Below are 21,703 nucleotides of genomic sequence, written 5' to 3'. Positions count from 1 at the left end.
CCACAGTGTGTGCCTTGCGTTGGCATAGCACCCGAGGATGAGCGTCGACTTAGTCTCCTCGGCCCACTGCATCACCCTATTAAACGCTTTAGGTTTTTTTTTTTTTTTTTTTTAAATTCGTTTATTTTGGAAAAGAATAAATACAATAGTGGGGGATAGAAGGGTTGGGTCACACAAGTATCGGGACGGTTAGCTCGCGCGGTACGGCCGCGATGCAATGCTTCGCGCGGGCGTTGATCCCGACCTATGTTGCCTCGCTGTATCTACGTCTCTCCTCCGCTCGGAGCTCCGTAATTACTTTCGCTGCGAAGTCCGACACGGCCTGCCAGTTCTCTTCGGACATTAGCATCAGTGGAACCAACGTTTCCACTGAGATGGTGCTTCTCAGCCTGGCCTCCAGCGTATCTCGTTCACCGGCAAATCTCACACAGCTAAAAACTGAAGGTTCTGCCGTCTCCTCCAACTGTCCTTGACAGTGCGTGCAGTTATCAGCTTCCTCATGGCCGAATCTCCGCAAGTAGTTCCGGAAGCAGCCGTGGCCGCTGAGGATCTGGGTCAGGTGGAAATTTACCTGGCCGTGCTTCCTCTTCAGCCAGCAGCCCAGGTGGGGAATCAGGCGACACGTCCATCTTCCCTTGGACGTTGACTCCCATCGCATTTGCCACGCTGCAGATGTGGCGTCTTTCGCCGCGGAGCGAAACACCTGTTTCTCACGATGCGTCAGCGTCCTGCCGTTTGACTGGCCGTAGATACTGGCCCTCTCCGTTGCCAGCAGGTCAAGCGGTGGAGTCCCAGCTCGGACCAACGCAGCCTGGTCGGACACCGTCCTAAAGGCGCTGCAGATTCAAAGTGCCGCGAGGCGATGAGCCGAGTTCATACCGCGACTATAGGCCGGGGTCGTTAGTGCATGCCCCCACACTGGTGCCGCATAGAGCATGCTGGCTCTAGCTACGCTGGACAGCAGCAGCCTGCTCGCCTGCTTCGGACCCCTGTGGTTCAGCATTAATCTGCCGACTGCTCTCACCGCTGTGGTGGCCTTTGTGCTAGCAAACATTAGGTGCTCGCGGAAGGATAGCCTCGTATCGATCATCACGCCCAGGTATTAAATGGCTCTGGACGATCTGATCGGGGCCCCGCACACCCGGATGGTTGCGACCTCCACCTTCTTCCTGCTGCTCACCAGCACTGCTTCCGTTTTCTGTGGCGCTAGTTGTAGGCCAACACTAGACAGCCACGAGTTTATGCGGCTGATGCTCCTGTCGCACAGTTCTTCAGCTCCTGCGAGATATTTGTCGACTGCGACTACTGCTACGTCGTCGGCGAAGCCCACCAGCTCGGTCCGACCTGGGAGCGGGAGACGCAGAACACCATCGTACATGGCGTTCCACAACAGTGGTGCCAGGACCGACCCTTGCGGAACTCCGCAGGAAAGCTCTGTGGATCTGACGCCGCCATCGGAGTCGTACACCAGGGTTCTGCCTCTAAAGTAGCTCTTCAGCAACTCCAGGAGATACGGGGGTACCCCGAAGCTGGATAGAGCATCCAGTATACATCCCCATCTCGCCGTATTGAAGGCGTTACGGATGTCGAGCGTGGCTATCAGGCAGTACTCCTTCGCGCCTCCTTTCCACCGATTCCCCGCAATGGCTGCTTTTGCGATGCCCATCACTTTGGAGATGGCATCCACCGTCGACTTAGCCTTCCTGAAACCGAACTGTGAGTCGGATAGATCGCCGGCTGCGGCAATGGCCTTCTTAAGTCTCGTCCGGATCAGTTGCTCCAGAACCTTGCCCGCCCCATCAATCAGGCAGATTGGTCTGTAGGCGGATGGGTCTTCCGGTGGCTTTCCTGGTTTCGGGAGCAGGACCAGCCTCTGGACCTTCCATCTCCCAGGAAATATACCTTCCCTAAGGCACCTTCCATAAAGGTCCGCGAATAAGTCCGGGCGAAGCGAGAGAGCAAGTCTCAGGGCTCTGTTGGGAACCAGGTCAGGGCCAGGGCCTTTCGCCTCCCTGATTCTCGTCGCCGCCGCCAGGATTTCCGACTCCAGGACTGGCTCGAACCCTTCCAGCGAGTGAGTCGCAGTCTCCAGCGTGTCTCTGGGGTTATCCGTCTTCGGGAACAGATGTTCGACTATCCTGTCGATGCTCTCCGCGTCATGCGGGGCGCCCTGCTTTGCCCCATGAATCTTTTTGACGATGATCCTATAGGCGTTTCCCCAGGGATCGTGGTCCGCGGTGTCGCAAAGATCTAGGAAGCATTTGGTTTTGCTTGCCCGGTTAGCCGCCTTGAGAGCCTTGCGGCATCTATGGAACTCTAACCGCCTCTCCAGGTGGGAGCTCGAGCGGTAAGAGCGCTGATACCGGCGCCTCGCCTTGATGCACTCCGTTCTGGCCGCGGCGATCGTCTCGTTCCACCAGTACACAGAGTCCCTGTGACAAGAGTGGGCGCGCTTGGCAGTCATGCAGTCGTCGCATGCGGCCTGCAATTGGATCATGGCAGATTCCGCCATCTGCTCTGCAGAGCCATTGGTAGCAACCAACCTCTGCATATGCTCCGCGAAGGATTGGATGTCCAAAGTATCGGCCTTGTAACCCCTACGCGCTTGGGGGGGGCAGTGGTGTGGGTTGCGCTCGCTCTGAATCCAGCGCGGTGAGGATCTCCGCGTGGTCGCTCCCCGTATATACATCGCTCACCCAGAGAATGTTGCCACCTGGCCTCCACTTGCGAGGGAGCGGATGCTCTTAAGTGTAACGGAGCCTGATGGAAGATTAGCCTGTGAGGCGAGCTCTGCCGTAAGCTCCTCCCTGGTTACCAGCTCGTCCAGGTCCCGGATTAGGAATGTGGTCTGCGGTGATACAGTGCGGATCGGCAAACTTCCGCCTATCAAACTCCCAATCTGCTCCTTCAGAGCGGTAAGGGAAGCTTCAGAGGACTTTTTCAGCTCGATTAAGAGCTCGCCCTTCGCCGTTTTCCGTACTCTGGTCACCTTGTCGCCGACTCCTGTCATTCTGGAGTCATGGGTGCGCGTGACCATGTTAAGGACCTCGCTATAGGACATCTCTGCCGCGGGGGTTATGATGATCGCATCATTTCTGCCCCGCTTTCGGCCCTCTCGACGCAAGGTCGCGGCCCTTGTCTTCGGACCGGGATCGCAATCGACCAGCTTCTGCGCTCTTTCGGCGTTTTGGGTGGGAACCCTGGGTGGAAGGCGCGCGTTCGTACGGCCGATGGGGGCCGTACCGGGGTTACGGCTGGCGGGACGGGGACGACCTTTGGGAGAAGTCTGAGCAGCTTTCTCCAACGTGGGCCGGGCCCGGGTCGTCGGTGGCGCGGTCTGGCTCCACTGGTCAACAACTCCGATGGCAACGCCATCATCCCTATCATTCCCCTCTAGCAGCGAAATCTCCTCCTGGAGCTCCTTTAGTCGCGCAAAGGCATTCTTCATGACCTGGTTTATGCTTCGGACTTTCTGCTCGTTAACCTTGGCTAACAAGTCGTCCAGGATCTGACCCATCTCCTTAATCTGCGGATTGGGCGCCTTGATCTTCTTCCGTGGGTGGGCCGTCACAGGGGGGCTAGGGGAGTCTCTTACTCTCTTGGTGTGTGGGGTCGACGAACTCGTCTCCCGACCGATTGGATCCAGGACTATCTCAGAGTCTTGGCCAGACGCCGTAGGGCCGCCGCTAGGTGGAGTTCGCTGTAGCGTGGACCGCCTTTGGTAGGGCTCCCAAGTCGTTTCCATCTTCACTTGTCGCTGATAAAAGAGCACCGACCAAGTGGGCCGCCGGAGCTGCAGTGTGTGTTGGAATGTGGATTAGGGCCTCCAGAATCCGTGCCCTAGCCGCGGGATCAACCGCGGGTGGATTTCCACATTTGTGGCTGCCACCTGGAGTAGTATTGTTATTACTCGACATCCCTTTTGCGCATTATTGCCCAATGCGGGGCTGCATTTTATACCTTCTGCCAGGTGGGTAATAAACTGCCGGCCACTATGGCTCAGACGCAGACCAAGTAGCCGCCCAATGTGGGTCAGACGCTACCTGGGTTTGGGTTAGTGTGCAGCTGATGCCTGCTGCCAGGTTAGTTCCACTGCCGGCCACTATGGCGCAGACGCAGATCACACAGCCGCCCAGTATGGGCAGACGCTGCGTGGATTTAGTCGAATGAGTGTGGCGGTCGCTTCCACCAGGTCGGGACGACACGGAGCCTCCCTCGCTGGTCGAATATTTCCCTCCGACTTCTTACTGTTGGGGGTTATACCGCCCCGCCTCGGTCGCCAAAGCCCCTTTTTAGGTGTACCGCCAGGGAGGAGGGGATGGCAGTCGGTCAGATCCGTGACCTTTTCCACCATTTGGCAACGTGTGCGAACCTCAATTCCGACGGAACATAACCAAATTCCGACTCCTTGCCAAGGACTTCAGGCAGCAGCCCGGGAATGTGTGCTACGGATTTCCGTAGCGATCGTTTGTTGAAGCTTGTAGCAAGCAGCTTCTGTCACGTGCCAGGGTTTTATACACCATAGGTGGCGCTAATGTGCGCATGTAGAGTGCATCGGCGCTGCAGTGCTGCCACACAGCTGCATTGCGCTCGCTTCACTACACTGCTCGCCAGCTGTTCGAGCAACCAGCTGGCGTGACCGGCACAAATATGTGGAGGCATCCACATTTTGGACCACAAAGAGAGGGCGGCATCGAAAGAGATGAAAGAGAAAGTTTCTAAAGAAAAGATCCCCCCTTACCCCTGGCCGTCGACCATCTCACCGGAGCATTGGGGCACAGAAAGTGCCCTCCGCGGGCCGCAGGAGCCGTGCCTCGACAGGTAAGTCTGGAGACAGCCCTCATCCTGCATCCCACGCACTGCTACCACTTTTTTCCCCTAGGGGCACTGCCACAGCACGAGACTTAGCCGGAGCACCCGCGCGGGCGTCCGTTCACCGCGATTTTCTCACACTCACCTAAACGCTTTAGGTGGTGCAGGTTCGTCGTGGGCCATATATCCGGAGGCTATTAGTATGGCTGTCCCATCCGCCGCCTTGAATCTTGCCACTGCTAGATCTAAGTTGCTGAGATTGGGGTAGAGAAGAGCATTAACGTTGTTTTTAATGATTATACCCGCCCTCGGCCTACCTGTCGAGTTTGTGTATAATGTTGTGTATCCCTTTATGGCCATGCCAGAGATTCGTCCGTCCCTTGTCCATGGCTCTTGTATAAGGCCGATGTCGATGTCCTTCTCCCGGAGAAGGACCCCCAGATTAGCTGAAGCGTGGGAGCTGCGCTTCAGGTTTATCTGAACGACCGTCGGCATTAGATTGGTGTGGTGTTGGGGGTGCTGTCGTCGATCGCCAAATCGTTCGTCTAGGAAGACCTTCACCTTGGCTTTCCTGATGCCGTACCGGACTTTGTTTTCTGCTGCCTTCAGCTGTTCTAGGCAGCGCTGGTTGATCAGGAACAGATATGGCTGGCTGGACTTCATTTCTCGTTCAGCATTAAGAATGGCCCAGTCCTCCATGTCGACTCCCTTGTTCATCGCTCGCAGAGTCTTGAGCACCCTTTCATTCACGCTAATTTTTTCGCCGTCTTGACATAAGTGGTCGGTCTTGGTGCGCCCTTTGCGTCTTTGGCTCTCTTCGGAGCGCTTTCGCTCACTTCTTGTGAGCGGTTGCGCTTCGTTTGGGGAGGCAAAAGCGTTTCTGGGTGCTCCTTTTCGTATCGCTCATACTCCTCGATCACTGCGAGGTACCTAGCTTTGTCTGCTAGGTCGCGCGGATCGGCTTTGCCCTCCTTTTCATTCCTTGCTATTTTGCCGAGGATGAAATGGGCCTTGCTTGCTTGCGCCTTTCGTTGTTGGTGGGTCCACGGTTTTGTCTTCCCGTGTTCGCCCGTCGCTTTGGCTTGGCTTGCCGCTGCTTTGCTTGTCGTTAGTTGTGTCGCTTGAGGTGTGCTGGTCTTAGCACTTCCCTCTGAGTCTCTGAGTCTCATCATCTGAGCACAGTAGCTCCCCCTCGTCCAATTCACTCTCAGTCGCCGGTTGTTGGGGTTTTAACTCCCCCACGAGGTCCAAAGCGGATTTTTTGGTTGAGTTCATGTTCATAAACGCCCGCGTTGCTCGACAGGGTTGCCCGGCCCTGGGAAGGCTCCGTTCTAACACAGCTGGTTTGCCACACGCCTGACTTGAGGGGAGGCAGTTTCAAGATTCAGATTCAGATTCAGATTCACAGGAGGTGCTGCTCGCATTGGCCGTACCGTAGTACGTTTCCAGGAGGTACCACGCGGAGGACCTTCTCCGAGGAGATGGTGGTGTCTATCAGACTGATATTCACCTGCGAGTCGACTTGGTGTTCCATTTGAGCCAAGGAATATTCATCAACAGTTGCCCTGTTGACTTTGCCTTGGATTGTCGCACCTTTACCCCCCACTCTTCTGTAATAGTTCTAAGCTTTACTTGATTCACTACATAAAACGACTCTAACCTGAATAGACGTTGGTCTCTTATTTCGGTCCCTACAACCAACAAGCGGTAACTCTTACAGTTTTCATAGTGAAATTTTATTTAATAAAGCCCAAATTTTTGGCAAGTGGTCGGTATTTCCGTTATCTTTATAATCAATTTTAAATAAAGTCTGTGCCTTTATCGTCATAAAATAATTTCAGTCTAACAATTGCCTTACCTTTCTGTTCTTGTGCATTGGGTTTACCGCTTATCGCTGCATCGCCTTATTGATGTTGTTGGCGCTAGCTTAATCATGAACACAAACTTCTTATTTTTCGGCGCTAAGATAGAAGCTTTTATTTGTGCGCTCTTCGCTTTCTGTTTTGATCGGACTGTTCGCCGCGAAACTTACAAAATTTTTTTGTTATGAGGCAAACTCACCTGGAGTTTCCGTCGTTGGCTGCCGTCTTCAAGGATTTGTCAAATCGTTTCCAGAAGGCTGAATACTATTTCAAATCACTAAAATTGCTAAGTGACTCCACGAATAAGAAATGGTGAAACCTTTCTGAGAATTTCTGTTCCATACCCTGCAAGCCCCCTTATGCATTTCATCCCACGTGCCAAGCCCGTAGCCGTGGATAATGGCTCCGGTGAAGATGCTGCATCGGTCCCAATTTCTGGACTGGCTGATCTAGTCATGCCGTTGGATCAACAGCCTGTCAACGTTGACCAGGCATCCACGACGCATGCTGCTGCCTCTGCTGAAGATGCTGTACCGGTCCCTATTTCTGGACCGGGCGAATTCGCTTGCCCTCGGTTCAGCAGTCTGTCAACGTCGACCAGGCATCCACGTCGCGTGCTGCTGCCATCAATGACTTGGTATTGAATGTCTACCCAGTGGTTCCTCCGGCGGTCACTATTTTAGCGCCGGCTTTTACCAGCATTGCCCCCCAACAGTCTACAATATTTGGTGTTGCCCAACGTAGACCAGTGCCTTTAGCTGACGTTTCTCCTAAAAAGCTGATTTTTGTTTCCCACCTCTATCCAGGTGCTTCCGAAAGCAATGTTAAGGCCCATTTGAGCACCAACTTAAATGTTTCTGGTACCGAGTTTAGTGTCTCCAAATTCAATTTTAAGGAAAGACATGATATATCTTCGTTTAAAATTGCACTTTCTGACGCACTTTTTTTAAGGCTCTTGATTCATCCGTACGGCCTGACCACGCAATCGTTCATGAATTCGTAAACAAAAGCAATCCTCGTGCTTGCGGTAAATAAAATGAAACAAAAAGTTGTGTAAGTTTCGCGGCGAACAGACCGATCAAAACAAAACAATTTATTTGGGAATTTAAGGGAAATTTAACAAAATTTCCATAAATCACCAAGAGAAATTTTTGTTAAAGGGAAATCTGCAAATGTTATCAAATTCACTTCCGAGTGGAAACTAGAACAGGCCTAATAGTTTTTGGTGAATGTGGTCAATTGCTCGTTTTCAAGTGATTGCAAAAACGTAATGCATTCGCACTCAAAAAATTTTAAGTAGTTTTTTATACCCTTGCAGGGTATTATAACTTCAGTCAGAAGTTTGCAACGCAGTGAAGGAGATGTTTCCGACCCTATAGAGTATATATATTCTTGATCAGCATCAACAACCGAGTCGATCTAGCCATGTCCGTCTGTCCGTTTCTACGCAAACTAGTCCCTCAGTTTTAAAGCTATCTGAATGAAACTTTACATATAGTCTTCTATATACTCTCACTGCTATATATGTCAGAACGGGCCGGATCGGACGACTATATCATATAGCTGCCATACAAATGTTCGATAAATTTTTAGAAAAAAAATATAACTTGGCTGTTTTTCAATATTATTGCATCATGAGATATAGCCATTTTATATTATTCCGGAATTTTGGTAAAAATTTTATGAAAATCGGACCACTATATCTTATAGCTGCCATAGGAACGATCGGAAAATGAATAGGAAAAAAATTATAGCTTCGTTGTTTTTCAACGTATTTTAATCTACTTTGAGACATGAGCTTCTGGTATTATTTCAGAATTTTGGTATAAATTTTATGAAAATCGGACAACTATATCTTATAGCTGCCATAGGAACGATAGGGATAGTAATAGAAAAAATTATAACTTCGTTGTTTTTCAACGTATTTTCATCTACTTTGAGACATGAGCTTTTAGTATTATTTCAGAATTTTGGTAACAATAATTTGAAAATCAGACAACTATATCATATAGCTGCCATAGAAGCGATCCGTAGATATAGAGAAAATGTAAAGCTGTGAATGTATAACTGTAACTATCAAATTGTAAACATAATAAGTATAGGTAAAATGCTATGAAACTCTGTTTAGTGTCTGTTTTCGGCATTATAATTTATAATATAAATAAATATGAAAACCAATCTGCAAGGGTATACAAACTTCGGCGTGCCGAAGTTAGCTTCCTTTCTTGTTTTAAATTGAAATCCACCGTACTTTTTATGTTGTTTTGTTCTTTTCAGGTAAATTACAAAAACAAATAAGCGGTATTTCTAGTCTTACATTTTCTTAATTGTTAAAAAGCAAAAGCTATAACATAATGCCTCTGTTTTAGAAGTTGTTATTGTTTACGCCAGAAAAGCGCTTAATTTCGGGAGTCAGTGTGATCCCGCTACCAGCCTCCAATGATCCCGTAAGCGCTCTCTTTCTCTCCCTCTCCCTCCGGACTTCGAGTTTATAGAGCTTCTAATCCGCTCTCCCTAGCTTTAGTGTTCTTATTTCATCGCCTGCACCAGCAGCTCCGGTGGCTTTAACACCGCACCAGATAAGTTCTAAGTTCATTATTGCTGCCGGTCATACAGTTAGGTTTCGTGAAGCTCAATTCGTCTAACTTTTCTGTATGATTATTGTCTAAATCTAAGTCCGATTTATCCTACACTACGGCAGCATAATAACTTCCAATTCCAAATCCAAAATCGTTCGGTTTCCACAATTTCTATATTTGTTTCAAATTTCTGTGCCGAAATCCAAATTGGGTGTTTAATAAAATGCAATAGCCACAGTGAGAATTCAATTCCGAATAGTTCTCAATTCCCTTTCGTTAACTGTGTTCCCGCTAGCATTTATTTACATGTACATACATATTCAATACAGTCCACTCTACAAGACTACAATCGCTGTCAACACCCTGCAGTACCACATTTCATCAATAGGCCTTTTTATCAACAATTTGCATGGGCTTCGTTTATTAAAGTCCGAAACAAACTAAGAAACGCAACTGTCCCGAAAATTAGAGAGAGATGGTGATAGAGCGAAAGAAGGGGGAAAGAAATGTTCGGTCTTCGGTTTTCGGTTTCGTTTTGCTTCTTCTAATTCCCTTTGCATTAGAAGTTGAAGTTTTCTCCACTGCAGAAGTGTCGTGTGTTAAAAATATTAAGAAATCAAATAATTCAATAATTACGTTCCGGGCCATATTGGAATATAAAAAAAGGTGAGTAAAAAGATTGTTCTTAATTAAATAGAATCCTATAAATGTACATATGTACATATATTATTTTATTTATTATATGTATGTATATAATATATTAATATATTATATTTATATGTAAAGCTATGTATTTTCTTTTCAGACTGCAGTAATGGCCAATATATTGAAACGAGGCTCTTTTGGGTAATTTTTATTTAATTAAATTATATTTTCCCTTGATGAATTATAATTTTTTCTGTAGTACAATTTCCCAAGTGACTAAAACTGAGCCTCCAGAGAAGATACTGCGCAATAAATTTGGTCTTCATGAATAAAAAGCGGAACACCAAGAATCAAAAAGACCTTAAGGCCTTTTAATATATGGATGTTTAATCTTAATTTTTTATATTTGTGTTTTAGTTTGGGTATAGAATTAGTAAGAATAAATAATATTAATAAAAATTTAAGTTTTATTTTTATATATGAAAAAAAAATCATCAACAATTCATCGATGAATTGATGATGAAATGTTGATTAAAGGCTGATGAAATGTTGATGAATTGTTGATGATTCATCGATGAATTGTTGATTATTCATCAACAGTTTGTATGGCCATTCATCGATGAATCATCAACAACACCCCTTCGGCTATTGATGAATTGTTGATGAATGGTACTGCAGGGTATGGTCTAAGGAATTTAAAATTATCTACACCACAAAACTTTTTTATATATCTCTGGTTCGTCCTAGGTAAACGGGTTTTTCTACACATACAATTTTTGCGTTTTTACCTATGTAAAGTGGTGCTCATAGACTTAAGCCACAAGACTTCATCCAAGAATTTAAACGAAAATTAAGAAAAGTTTTTATTCCACAGCTCCAATTATTTGTGTCACATTAGTTCTATATATCAGTGTTCTAATAAAAGAATAACCAAGTTATAAAAATATATATTCAACGAAAAATTAAAAAAATCTGAGACCAACCCCAAAATGTCCTGCTCACATACTTAAGCCACCTGGAAGAAAATGATCCAAAAAGTTAAAATTTGCCCAATATTCCTTATAATTTTAATAAATTTAGTTTAATATTAAGTGGGATGACCTTTCTGATTAAGAACAGCGGAGCAACACTTTGGCATTAAGCCCACAAGACGTGCGCACTGTTGAGGGGTGATTTTCTTCAACTCTTCCTGCAAAATATGCCAAAATCGTTTTTTTTTTTGCTGTTTTTTTTGGCCAACGACTTGTTTAAGAATACCCCACAAGTTCTCTATAGGGTTCAAGTCGGGGATCTGCGGTAGCCATTGCAAAACATTGATTGTCTCTTGGCTAAGCCACGACTTGACTATCTTGCTGGTGTGTTTCGGGTCGTTGTCCTGTTGAAATATCCAGGCAAGTGGCAAATTATCGGCATATTCTCCAGATAAATTGTTAATAAGGATGTCCCTGTACATTTCGCCGTTCATAATGCCTTCTATCTTCTTTTGGAGACCTACGCCCGATGCGGTGAAACAGCCCCAGACCATAATCGAAGAGCCACCATGTTTAACGGTCTTTCTCGTGTATTTGGGGTACAATTGTTTGTTGGGAGGACGTTGTACATATGGTTTACCATCACTCCCAAAGACATTAAACTTGGATTCGTCGCTCCAAACAATCAAACATACACGAAAAAGATATCTTAAAATTACAGATTACAGATGATTACTGATTCATAATCCTTGGAAAATTCCCTGTCGGATTTGTATGGTTAAAAACTATTTTGGGATTATGTATTTTCCTATTTTTGCAACGGCTTTTGTTCGAGAGGCGGTACTGTGCGTCGTCAGCGTACATAAGTACTCTGGAGTTGGTCAAAACTTTGGGCAGATCGTTGATAAATAATGTAAACAATAGGGCACCCAAATGAGTCCCTTACGGGAGAAAGATCAATCGGAAACCCTCTTAAATCGAGTTTCCGAACAAGAACAGAATGGTTGACAGAGGCAAATGCTTTACTGAAATCAGTATAGATCTTTCTGAAAGTTATTTCGGAAGCCCTTTAGAATAAAGCAAGTGAGCTCAAAAAGATTAATTGTTATTAATCTTAGCTTGGGACAGCTAAATGTCAAACAACCCAGCAATAAAATCATGGTGAAAGGAGAGAACACAGGCACGGCACAAGGCGAGGTCCTTTCGGCCCTCCTTTGGAATCTGGTTGAAAGAATCTTCACCATGACGGTTCCTCTTTTTCAGTGTAGTACATCGGTTTTAACCGCCGCACAGTAGCGCCGCTCGAACAAAAGCAAAAAGGATTTAAATTATACTTTTTCGACTGGAAATTTCCCAAGTGTCAATTTTTTCACTTCTCCTGGCTTAAGTAGTCTATGTCTTTTTTGAGTGGACTGAGCCACCTAATACACTATACCTACGACCTTTGTGGATCTATTCTGGACCAAAATCAACTTTCATCTGCTGCGTCTGCAGAAAAACTACTCAGGGTTAAGGGTCCATTCTGGTTTGTTAAAAAAAATCGATTTTAACGAATCTTAATGTTTTTTTTTTTAATACGCGTAATGAAGTCGTCCATGGAATAGACTACAATTACATTGATAGCTTATACATTAGATTTTTTTCATCAAAAACGTTAAGAAATTTTTCAGAAAAACGAAAAAAAAAAATTTTGAATCGCCGCCATTTTTTTTTATTAAATTTGGATAAAAGTTCACATCCACATTCATACTAAACAAGAAGATTTTTGAAATTTTAGTTTCAGTAAATTTTTACGTCCTGCAGAACGATCGCCAGGGGGGATCCTTTTTTTGGGCATAGGCTTCCGTCGCCCTGTGTCCTGCTTCCGGACATGCTCTAAAATTATTGACATTTTTGGTAAATCATCTCTAAACTATGAGAAATTAACGTGCAAAGTTTGAACTTTCTATGTATTTTTCTTTGTCAAAACAAAATTCCTAAGGATTGCCTTTTTTTGGCACAACTAACCAGAATGGACCCTTAAATATACCAATACCGACATTTTCATACAAACCAATAAATAGCGCTCACGGTTTTGTGACGGTTCACCTTTAAATTAAAGAAAATGTGTTAAAATTTTTTTTTTTTCAGTTTTCAAATTATTCAAAAAAAAATATGTACATTTTACAATTGGGTGTCAAATGGCGTTTAAATTATTTTATTATCTTATTTGGTTCAAAAGTTATGATTTTTGCAAACTGAAAATAAGAAAAGGCGCTACTGTGCGCCGTAGAAATCGTGGCAAGATGCCACTAAAGATCGGGGCAGGCTGGGTTTGCAGCTGGCCATGAAATGTACGAATAGAATAATGAAATGAAGCCCATTATAATTCTTAATTAATAAAAAATCCAATGTTTAAGCTATCAATATAATTGTAGCCTATTCCATGGACACGTTAATTACGCGTATTTAAAAAAAAATCATTAAGATTCGTTAAAAATTGACTGAGATATTATGGTCGCTAGCCCGAAAAATGTAGTTTTCCAGAAAACGCGTATAAAGTTTTATGTTTGCTCTGTAGCTCCTTTGAGTCGGCCGGTTCGGAGGCTCATAACTTTTAAACTATTACGTATTTCGATTTGTCGTTTTAGTATGATATTCTAGACACTTATAACTATAAACAAATTAAAGAAAAAATTTTCGATTTTTTTTCAACCTACCAGAATGGACCCTTAAACAACATGTTGTCCTGGTGCACTCACAATTTATTGTTTCTTAACAACTCTAAATGTAAATACATGTCGTTTTACCCCAGAAATTGTTTCCATGTCAACTATTCCAAATGGAATACGAGGGTGGGCTGATAAAAAGTCGGCCTAACAAAGAAAAAAATTTTTTAAAAATTCATAAATATTTTATTCGATTAGTGTTTTCTATCAGCGGATTACTGTGAAAGTTTCATGCGGTTTTATCAACACTGGTAATTTTGGCGGGACTTTTAGCGCATTCACTTTTGCATTGTCGTCAACATGAACAAAATCGAATATCGTGCTGTCATAAGATTTCTGTTTTTAAAAGAGAAATCCAACGAAGATATTAAAAATGAGTTGGACAAAGTTTATAAGGATTCAGCTCCATCGTTTTCAACAATAAAATATTGGACTGCTGAATTTAAACGCGGGCGGACAAGCATTTTTGACGATGACCGCCCGGGTCGTCCCAGAGAGGTGACAACACCAGAAATTGTGGATAAAGTCCATGGAATGATACTGGATGATCGCCGAATCAAGCTGCGAGAGATTGCAAATGCCCTAAACATTTCTCGGGAACGCGTTGGACACATTTTACACGAATTTTTACACATGAGTAAGCTTTCGTCAAGGTGGGTGCCGCGATTGCTCACAATGGAAAATAAACGCAACCGCTTGCACATTGCGAAGGAGAGTTTGGCATTGCTTAACGCAAACAAAAACGAATTTTTTCGCCGTTTTGTGACTGTTGACGAAACCTGGATTCATCACCATACACCAGAGAGTAAGGAACAGTCAAAGCAATGGATTTCAACTGGAGAAACGGCACCGAAAAAGGCAAAGATCGGTTTGTCGGCCAACAAGGTGATGGCAACGGTTTTCTGGGATGCCCGAGGTGTAATTCATGTGGATTATCTGGAAAAAGGCAGAACAATTACGGGAGAATACTATTCCAATGTCTTGGGACGATTTGATTCGGAGCTGAAGAAAAAAAGGCCTCACATGGCGAAGAAAAAAGTTTTGTTTCACCAGGACAATGCTCCCGCTCACAAGAGCGTTGTCGCCATGTCGAAATTGTGTGAATTGCACTACGAAATTCTACCCCATCCACCCTATTCTCCAGATTTAGCACCGTGTGACTATTATTTATTTCCAAACTTAAAAAAATGGCTTGGGGGTAAGAAATTTCAGTCAAATGAACAGGTAATATGTGAAACAAACGCCTATTTTGAGGACCTGGACAAATCCTATTTTATGGAAGGTATTAAGAAACTGGAGGATCGGTGGTCCAAGTGCATACGTCTGAAAGGAGATTATGTTGAGAAATAAAAAAGAAAAAATTAAAAAAAAACGTATTTTCTTTGTAAGGCCGACTTTTTATCAGCCCACCCTCGTAGAGTGTAGAACGAATCCATTCTGTAACGGATCTTTGAGTTCTATTAACCCACAACTTGAGCTTAACCGATCACATCGGTTAATTGTATGTAAAGCTAGAGGGGTTTTTGCCTTTGTAAAACTACCCTACAGTACCACATTTCATCAATAGGCCTTTTCATCAACAATTCATCAACGCGTCGACTGCGACGTCGATAGAATCGACGCTCTGCCGACTGCTACTTGAACCCGAACTCCCTTCGAGTCCGATTTGTTGGTGCATGTCCAAAAAAAACAATAAAAATTTGCATGGGCTTCGTTTATTGAAGTCCGAAACAAACTAAGAAACGCAACTGTCCCGAAAAGTCCCGAGAGAGATGGTGATAGAGCGAAAGAAGGGGGAAAGAAATGTTCAGTCTTCGGTTTCGTCATGCTTCTTCTTATTCCCTTTGCATTACAAGTTGAAGTGTTCTCCACTGCAGAAGTGTCGTGTGTTAAAAATATTAAGAAATCAAATAATTCAATAATTACGTTCCGGGCCATATTGGAATATAAAAAAAGGTGAGTAAAAAGATTGTTCTTAATGAAATAGAAGCCTATAAATGTACATATGTATATTATTTTATTTATTATATGTATATAATATATTATATTTATATATGTGTGTATGTATTTTCTTTTCAGACTGCAGTAATGGCCAATATATTGGGTAATTTTATTTAATGAAATTATATTTTCCCTGGATTAATTATAATTTTTTCTGTAGATGCAATTTCCCAAGTGACTAAAACTGAGCCTCCAGAGAAGATACTGCGCAATAAATTTGGTCTTCATGAATAGAAAGCGGAACACCAAGGATCAAAAATACCTTAAGGCCTTTTAATATATGGATGTTTAATCTTAATTTTTTTATATTTGTGTTTTAGTTTTGGTATAGAATTAGTAAGAATAAATAATATTAATAAAAGTTTAAGAGTTTTATTTTTATATATGAAAAAAAAAATCATCAACAATTCATCGATAATTTGATGATGAAATGTTGATGAATTGTTGATGATTAATCGATTAATTGTGGATGATTCATCAACAATTCATCAACAATTCATCGCTGAATCATCAACAACACCCCTTCGGCTATTGATGAAACGTTGATGAATTGTTGATGAATGGTACTGCAAGGCATTGACATTTCCCCAATCCTAGAAGTTACATCAAAGTAATTTATTTACATTTATATACATACATATGTACATACGGACATATATTTGCGATACAGTCCTCGCTACTGATCTTCTACTAATTCTGCGTATATATTGGGTGTACAACTTTGCTTCCGCCGTTTTTTTCCCAAAATTAAAAGCTTTATTGCTGTTGGGGCAGCGCTTCCTTCCTTCGGAACAAGTGGAGTTTTAGAGGATGGAAAATTCCCACGGCGCAAGCGAAGTAGTGGCTAAGTAGAAATAAAAAAACGGGGGCGTCGTAGGGAAAGCTCAGCCGGCAGCGGTGGTGCAATGGGCCGCGTACCTAAACATTCCGCAATCACTCGGGTTGCAACAGGTCCGTGGACATTACGGCTGGTGACACGCGCCGGAGACGACCCAGCCGAAGACGGTGCTCTGGGCCACCGGGAGCCCTTCGTGGATCTTGAGGAACCCCGGTTGCATCACACGCGGATACATGTCCGCGCCCAGGACTACGGAGATCGTTGCTGGCATGTAGAAGCGCTCGTCGGCTAGCATGACGTCCCGGAAGTGGGCGCGCACCGCCTCACTCAGCTCCCGGACGGGAGTGCGGATGCGCACGCGAGGCTCCACCTTGAAGACCACGTCGAGTTGGACCTCATTGTCGGCCTTGGACCCCACGGTAGCCGCACAAATCTGCTCTCCACTGACACTGGTAGTTGGCAGCCGGAAACACGCTGCCAGCGACGCGTCTATACAGCTCACAGGCGTGCATGGGTCAATGAGGGCCGCCGTGTCGAATGTCTGCGTCCTGGTCTGGATGCGCACCAGCGCAGTCGGCAGGATATTGACGCTGTGCCGCTGCATGAGCAACGACAGCGACGGCGCCGTAGCCGCAAAGCTGCCGGCGGAACCTTGCTTACGAGCGGCAGGCGAGGGCCGAGGAGCCACTGTAGACTGCCGTGGAGCGCCGGACGAAGGCCGCGGCGCGGGTGCAGAACGCCGTGGAGCGGCGGACGAGGGGCGCTGAGCTGCTGAAAAACGCAGTGGAGCGGCGGATGCGGGTTGCGGAGCGGCTGCAGAACGCCGTAGAGCGGTAGACGAAGGCCGAGGAGCCGGAGAACCCCGCGACCGGGACCGTCGCGCCTCCTGACGCGGATTCCGCGGCTCATCGGAGAGGTGCAGCAATGTGTGGTGGTCCTGGCCGCACGTCATACAGCGATCTCACCGCTGACACCCTCCGTCAGAGTGCTCGTGGGCCAAGCAGTTGGGGCAGTACCGGTTGGCGAGGACGGCCCGGAGCCTCTTCTCGGCACTCAGCCGAAGAAAACGGCGACACATCTTCAGCGGATGAATCTTGTTGCAAACTCGGCATCGGTAGGAATTCGAACCTCGCGAACATCTGCGCTCCAGTGCGATGGCGCTGCGTGGACGTGGAGACATCGTGCCGCTATTACTGGCGGAATAGGACGGAGATAAAAAATCGAAATAAGTAATAGGCACTCGCAAGTCGAGACACGAATAGGAGCTACGGAACGGCACATTGACATAGAACATTGGGGCCGGTGGCTATTGGGGACCGGCGGAAGCTTCCGTCGGAAGAAGGACGAGCTTCGCTATGGGACGCTTAATGAGTCCTCGCGCCTTGCGGATGTCGACCACACGGACATGGCCATGGGCTCCGGGAAAGACCGCGTCAATCCTGCCTAAACGCCACTCATTGGACGGAAGGTTGTCCTCCTTGACAACTACCATGTCCCCGACCTGAAGATTCCTTGCCGGAGCTCGCCACTTATTCCGCTTATGGAGTTCCTTCAGGTACTCCTCCTTCCATCGTAAACGAAATTGCTGGTTAAGAGCCTTCAGGAGTTGCCAGCGGTTTATGATGGCCGTGGCGTCCCCCTTTATTTCGGGTTCAACCACGGCGAGGAGGGGCCCCCCAACAAGAAAGTGCCCAGGAGTCAGTGCCAACAGGTCCGCGGGGTCTTCGGACATTGGCGCGAGCGGGCGCGAATTCAGGCACGCCTCGATCCTAGCTAGAAGCGTAGATAGCTCTTAGAATGAGTATTTTCGCGTGGCCGTAGACTTGTAGAACAGGATCTTGAAACTTTTAACGCTTGCCTCCCACAAGCCTCCCATATGGGGGGCTCCCGGCGGAATGAACTGCCAGAGCAGCTGCTGGTGACTGTAAGCACCAGTCACAGCCTCCTTGACAGCTTGTAGGATGTCTCGGGAGAGAAGGGTAGCCGCACCCACGAAGGTCTTCCCGTTGCCCGACTGAACCTGACGGGGGCATCCTCTTCGGGACACAAAACGGGCAAAAGCGGCAAGAAACTTCTCAGTCGTAAGGTCGGATGTGGGCTCTAGATCAGTAGTCGGCACGTCCCAAGCCCATGGGATAGGCAAAGGCTCTGCCTGCAGCACACGGATAGCGTAAACTTCACACACACGGAGCAACACGTCATTTTTGCTCCGTACCTCACTCACACAAATGCGCTTTTTGGTTGATTGTGATGGTGCCGAGCACTGCTCTAGATGAATGGCCTTAGTGCAGAAGCACACGAACACAAACACATACCCCTTTGTTGTGAGACACATATCTGCGAGAGTGAACTGTGAGGTTGTGTTCTAACCGCGCTCCGCCTAAGTATCCTTTTTCTGGTCGGTTGCCGGGCGTAGTTAGCCTGAAACTGGGCAAAAGTGCAGTGTGAGACTCCTTGGACCCTGGTACGTACCCGGTGCCGCTCCTGGATCGGCTCTGAGGCCTTCCAAGTTGTCCAACAAACCTGGGCGCTTGCTCTACCGGTGGGACCCGAGGCAAGGGGGGGGGGGGGGCGACTCTCTCCTCTCCTCTTCTCCGCACAAAACTCTTTTCGTGCTCTCACTTTCCATTTTCCTCACACCTTCCACAAGCTACTTTCCCCGCGTTTCTTTAGAACGTAAACACAGCTGATTTCGATCTATATCCTAGTGTTGTGTAACGCCAGGGGAGTGAGCCGCGCTTAACAGCACAACATCTCCAGTGTTGGTAAACACGCGTGGCTAAACTTTTCCCGCCGATTAAGTTTTCAAAACGCTGGCACAGATATTTATTTATTTAATTAAATAAATATAGTATTATATCCTGAAGCCGTGCTCGGCTGCGCAGTTGGCAGGTGGGAAAGGTCACGGAGCCGACCAAAGTCCGATCCCCCGCGTAAAGCGGTGTCCCATACAAGGGACGTCGGAGACCGAGAAGGGGCGGTATAACCCCCGTCGTAGCGCCAGGTGGAAATCTCTGGCCAGCGTGGGAGCCCTGCGTGGACCGACAGGCCGGCCATGGAGGAGGACATAAACCCCTTTGTGGGCGGTTCGGATCTAGCGAGGTCGCCCCAGAGGGAAGGGGATGAAGCAGTGGCCTTCAAGAGGAGCAGCAAGCTCTCCCGAACGCCCACGGAGCTGGATGGGCGGAGCCCTGGGCCAGGCTCTACGCCGCCTCCTTTTTTTGGGCATAGGCTTCCGTCGCCCTGTGTCCTGCTTCAGGACATGCTCTAAAATTATTGACATTTTTGGTAAATCATCTCTAAACTATGAGAAATTAACGTGTAAAGTTTGAACTTTCTATGTATTTTTCTTTGTCAAAACAAAATTCCTAAGGATTGCCTTTTTTTGGCACAACTAACCAGAATGGACCCTTAAATATACCAATACCGACATTTTCATACAAACCAATAAAATTAAAGAAAATGTGTTAAAATTTTTTTTTTTTCAGTTTTCAAATTATTCAAAAAAAAATATGTACATTTTACAATTGGGTGTCAAATGGCGTTTAAATTATTTTATTATCTTATTTGGTTCAAAAGTTATGATTTTTGCAAACTGAAAATAAGAAAAGGCGCTACTGTGCGCCGTAGAAATCGTGGCAAGATGCCACTAAAGATCGGGGCAGGCTGGGTTTGCAGCTGGCCATGAAATGTACGAATAGAATAATGAAATGAAGCCCATTATAATTCTTTATTAATAAAAAATCCAATGTTTAAGCTATCAATATAATTGTAGCCTATTCCATGGACACGTTAATTACGCGTATTTAAAAAAAAATCATTAAGATTCGTTAAAAATTGACTGAGATATTATGGTCGCCAGCCCGAAAAATGTAGTTTTCCAGAAAACGCGTATAAAGTTTTATGTTTGCTCTGTAGCTCCTTTGAGTCGGCCGGTTCGGAGGCTCATAACTTTTAAACTATTACGTATTTCGATTTGTCGTTTTAGTATGATATTCTAGACACTTATAACTATAAAAAAATTAAAGAAAAAATTTTCGATTTTTTTTCAACCTACCAGAATGGACCCTTAAACAACATGTTGTCCTGGTGCACTCACAATTTATTGTTTCTTAACAACTCTAAATGTAAATACATGTCGTTTTACCCCAGAAATTGTTTCCATGTCAACTATTCCAAATGGAATAGAGTGTAGAACGAATCCATTCTGTAACGGATCTTTGAGTTCTATTAACCCACAACTTGAGCTTAACCGATCACATCGGTTAATTGTATGTAAAGCTAGAGGGGTTTTTGCCTTTGTAAAACTACCCTACAGTACCACATTTCATCAATAGGCCTTTTCATCAACAATTCATCAACGCGTCGACTGCGACGTCGATAGAATCGACGCTCTGCCGACTGCTACTTGAACCCGAACTCCCTTCGAGTCCGATTTGTTGGTGCATGTCCAAAAAAAACAATAAAAATTTGCATGGGCTTCGTTTATTGAAGTCCGAAACAAACTAAGAAACGCAACTGTCCCGAAAATTAGAAAGAGATGGTGATAGAGCGAAAGAAGGGGGAAAGAAATGTTCAGTCTTCGGTTTCGTCATGCTTCTTCTTATTCCCTTTGCATTACAAGTTGAAGTGTTCTCCACTGCAGAAGTGTCGTGTGTTAAAAATATTAAGAAATCAAATAATTCAATAATTACGTTCCGGGCCATATTGGAATATAAAAAAAGGTGAGTAAAAAGATTGTTCTTAATGAAATAGAAGCCTATAAATGTACATATGTATATTATTTTATTTATTATATGAATATAATATATTATATTTATATATGTGTGTATGTATTTTCTTTTCAGACTGCAGTAATGGCCAATATATTGGGTAATTTTATTTAATGAAATTATATTTTCCCTGGATTAATTATAATTTTTTCTGTAGATGCAATTTCCCAAGTGACTAAAACTGAGCCTCCAGAGAAGATACTGCGCAATAAATTTGGTCTTCATGAATAGAAAGCGGAACACCAAGGATCAAAAATACCTTAAGGCCTTTTAATATATGGATGTTTAATCTTAATTTTTTTATATTTGTGTTTTAGTTTTGGTATAGAATTAGTAAGAATAAATAATATTAATAAAAGTTTAAGAGTTTTATTTTTATATATGAAAAAAAAAATCATCAACAATTCATCGATAATTTGATGATGAAATGTTGTGAATTGTTGATGATTAATCGATTAATTGTGGATGATTCATCAACAATTCATCAACAATTCATCGCTGAATCATCAACAACA

At 45.1% G+C, this 21,703-nt stretch overlaps 1 protein-coding gene and 2 long non-coding RNA genes across 3 annotated transcripts; 2 read left to right on the top strand and 1 right to left on the bottom strand.

Moving 5' to 3' along the window:
• Window positions 1-244: 244 nt before the first annotated feature.
• Window positions 245-1,090, bottom strand: LOC121502765 (uncharacterized). Its single transcript, XM_041776474.1, has 2 exons — window positions 918-1,090; window positions 245-836 (listed from the first exon to the last, which is right to left on the bottom strand). Exons 1-2 carry the CDS (start codon window positions 1,088-1,090, stop codon window positions 245-247), a joined length of 765 nt encoding a protein of 254 aa, XP_041632408.1.
• A 14,320-nt stretch (window positions 1,091-15,410) lies between these two features.
• On the top strand, window positions 15,411-15,857 carry LOC108084515 (uncharacterized). Its single transcript, XR_001771067.3, has 3 exons — window positions 15,411-15,533; window positions 15,657-15,681; window positions 15,739-15,857. It is a non-coding gene; the product is annotated as an uncharacterized lncRNA (long non-coding RNA).
• Window positions 15,858-21,010: 5,153 nt separating this feature from the next.
• LOC121502724 (uncharacterized) lies at window positions 21,011-21,463 on the top strand. The gene is made up of 3 exons (XR_005991066.2): window positions 21,011-21,140; window positions 21,264-21,288; window positions 21,346-21,463. It is a non-coding gene; the product is annotated as an uncharacterized lncRNA (long non-coding RNA).
• The last annotated feature ends 240 nt before the right edge of the window (window positions 21,464-21,703 follow it).

The sequence above is a fragment of the Drosophila kikkawai genome, chromosome 3L, assembly GCF_030179895.1.
Source record: "Drosophila kikkawai strain 14028-0561.14 chromosome 3L, DkikHiC1v2, whole genome shotgun sequence".
Taxonomy (NCBI): Eukaryota; Metazoa; Arthropoda; class Insecta; order Diptera; family Drosophilidae; genus Drosophila; species Drosophila kikkawai.
Note: the sequence above shows the minus strand (reverse complement) of the source record. Positions and strands in the feature narration are given on the sequence as shown.

Bases quoted from the DNA above. Each gene is read 5' to 3' on its own strand.
- LOC121502765 (XM_041776474.1), bottom strand. From the start codon at position 1,090: ATGATCGATACGAGGCTATCCTTCCGCGAGCACCTAATGTTTGCTAGC. The intron at 837-917 runs GTGGGGGCATGC...TTGAATCTGCAG, and splicing joins ATGCTCTATGCGGCACCAGT to CGCCTTTAGGACGGTGTCCG.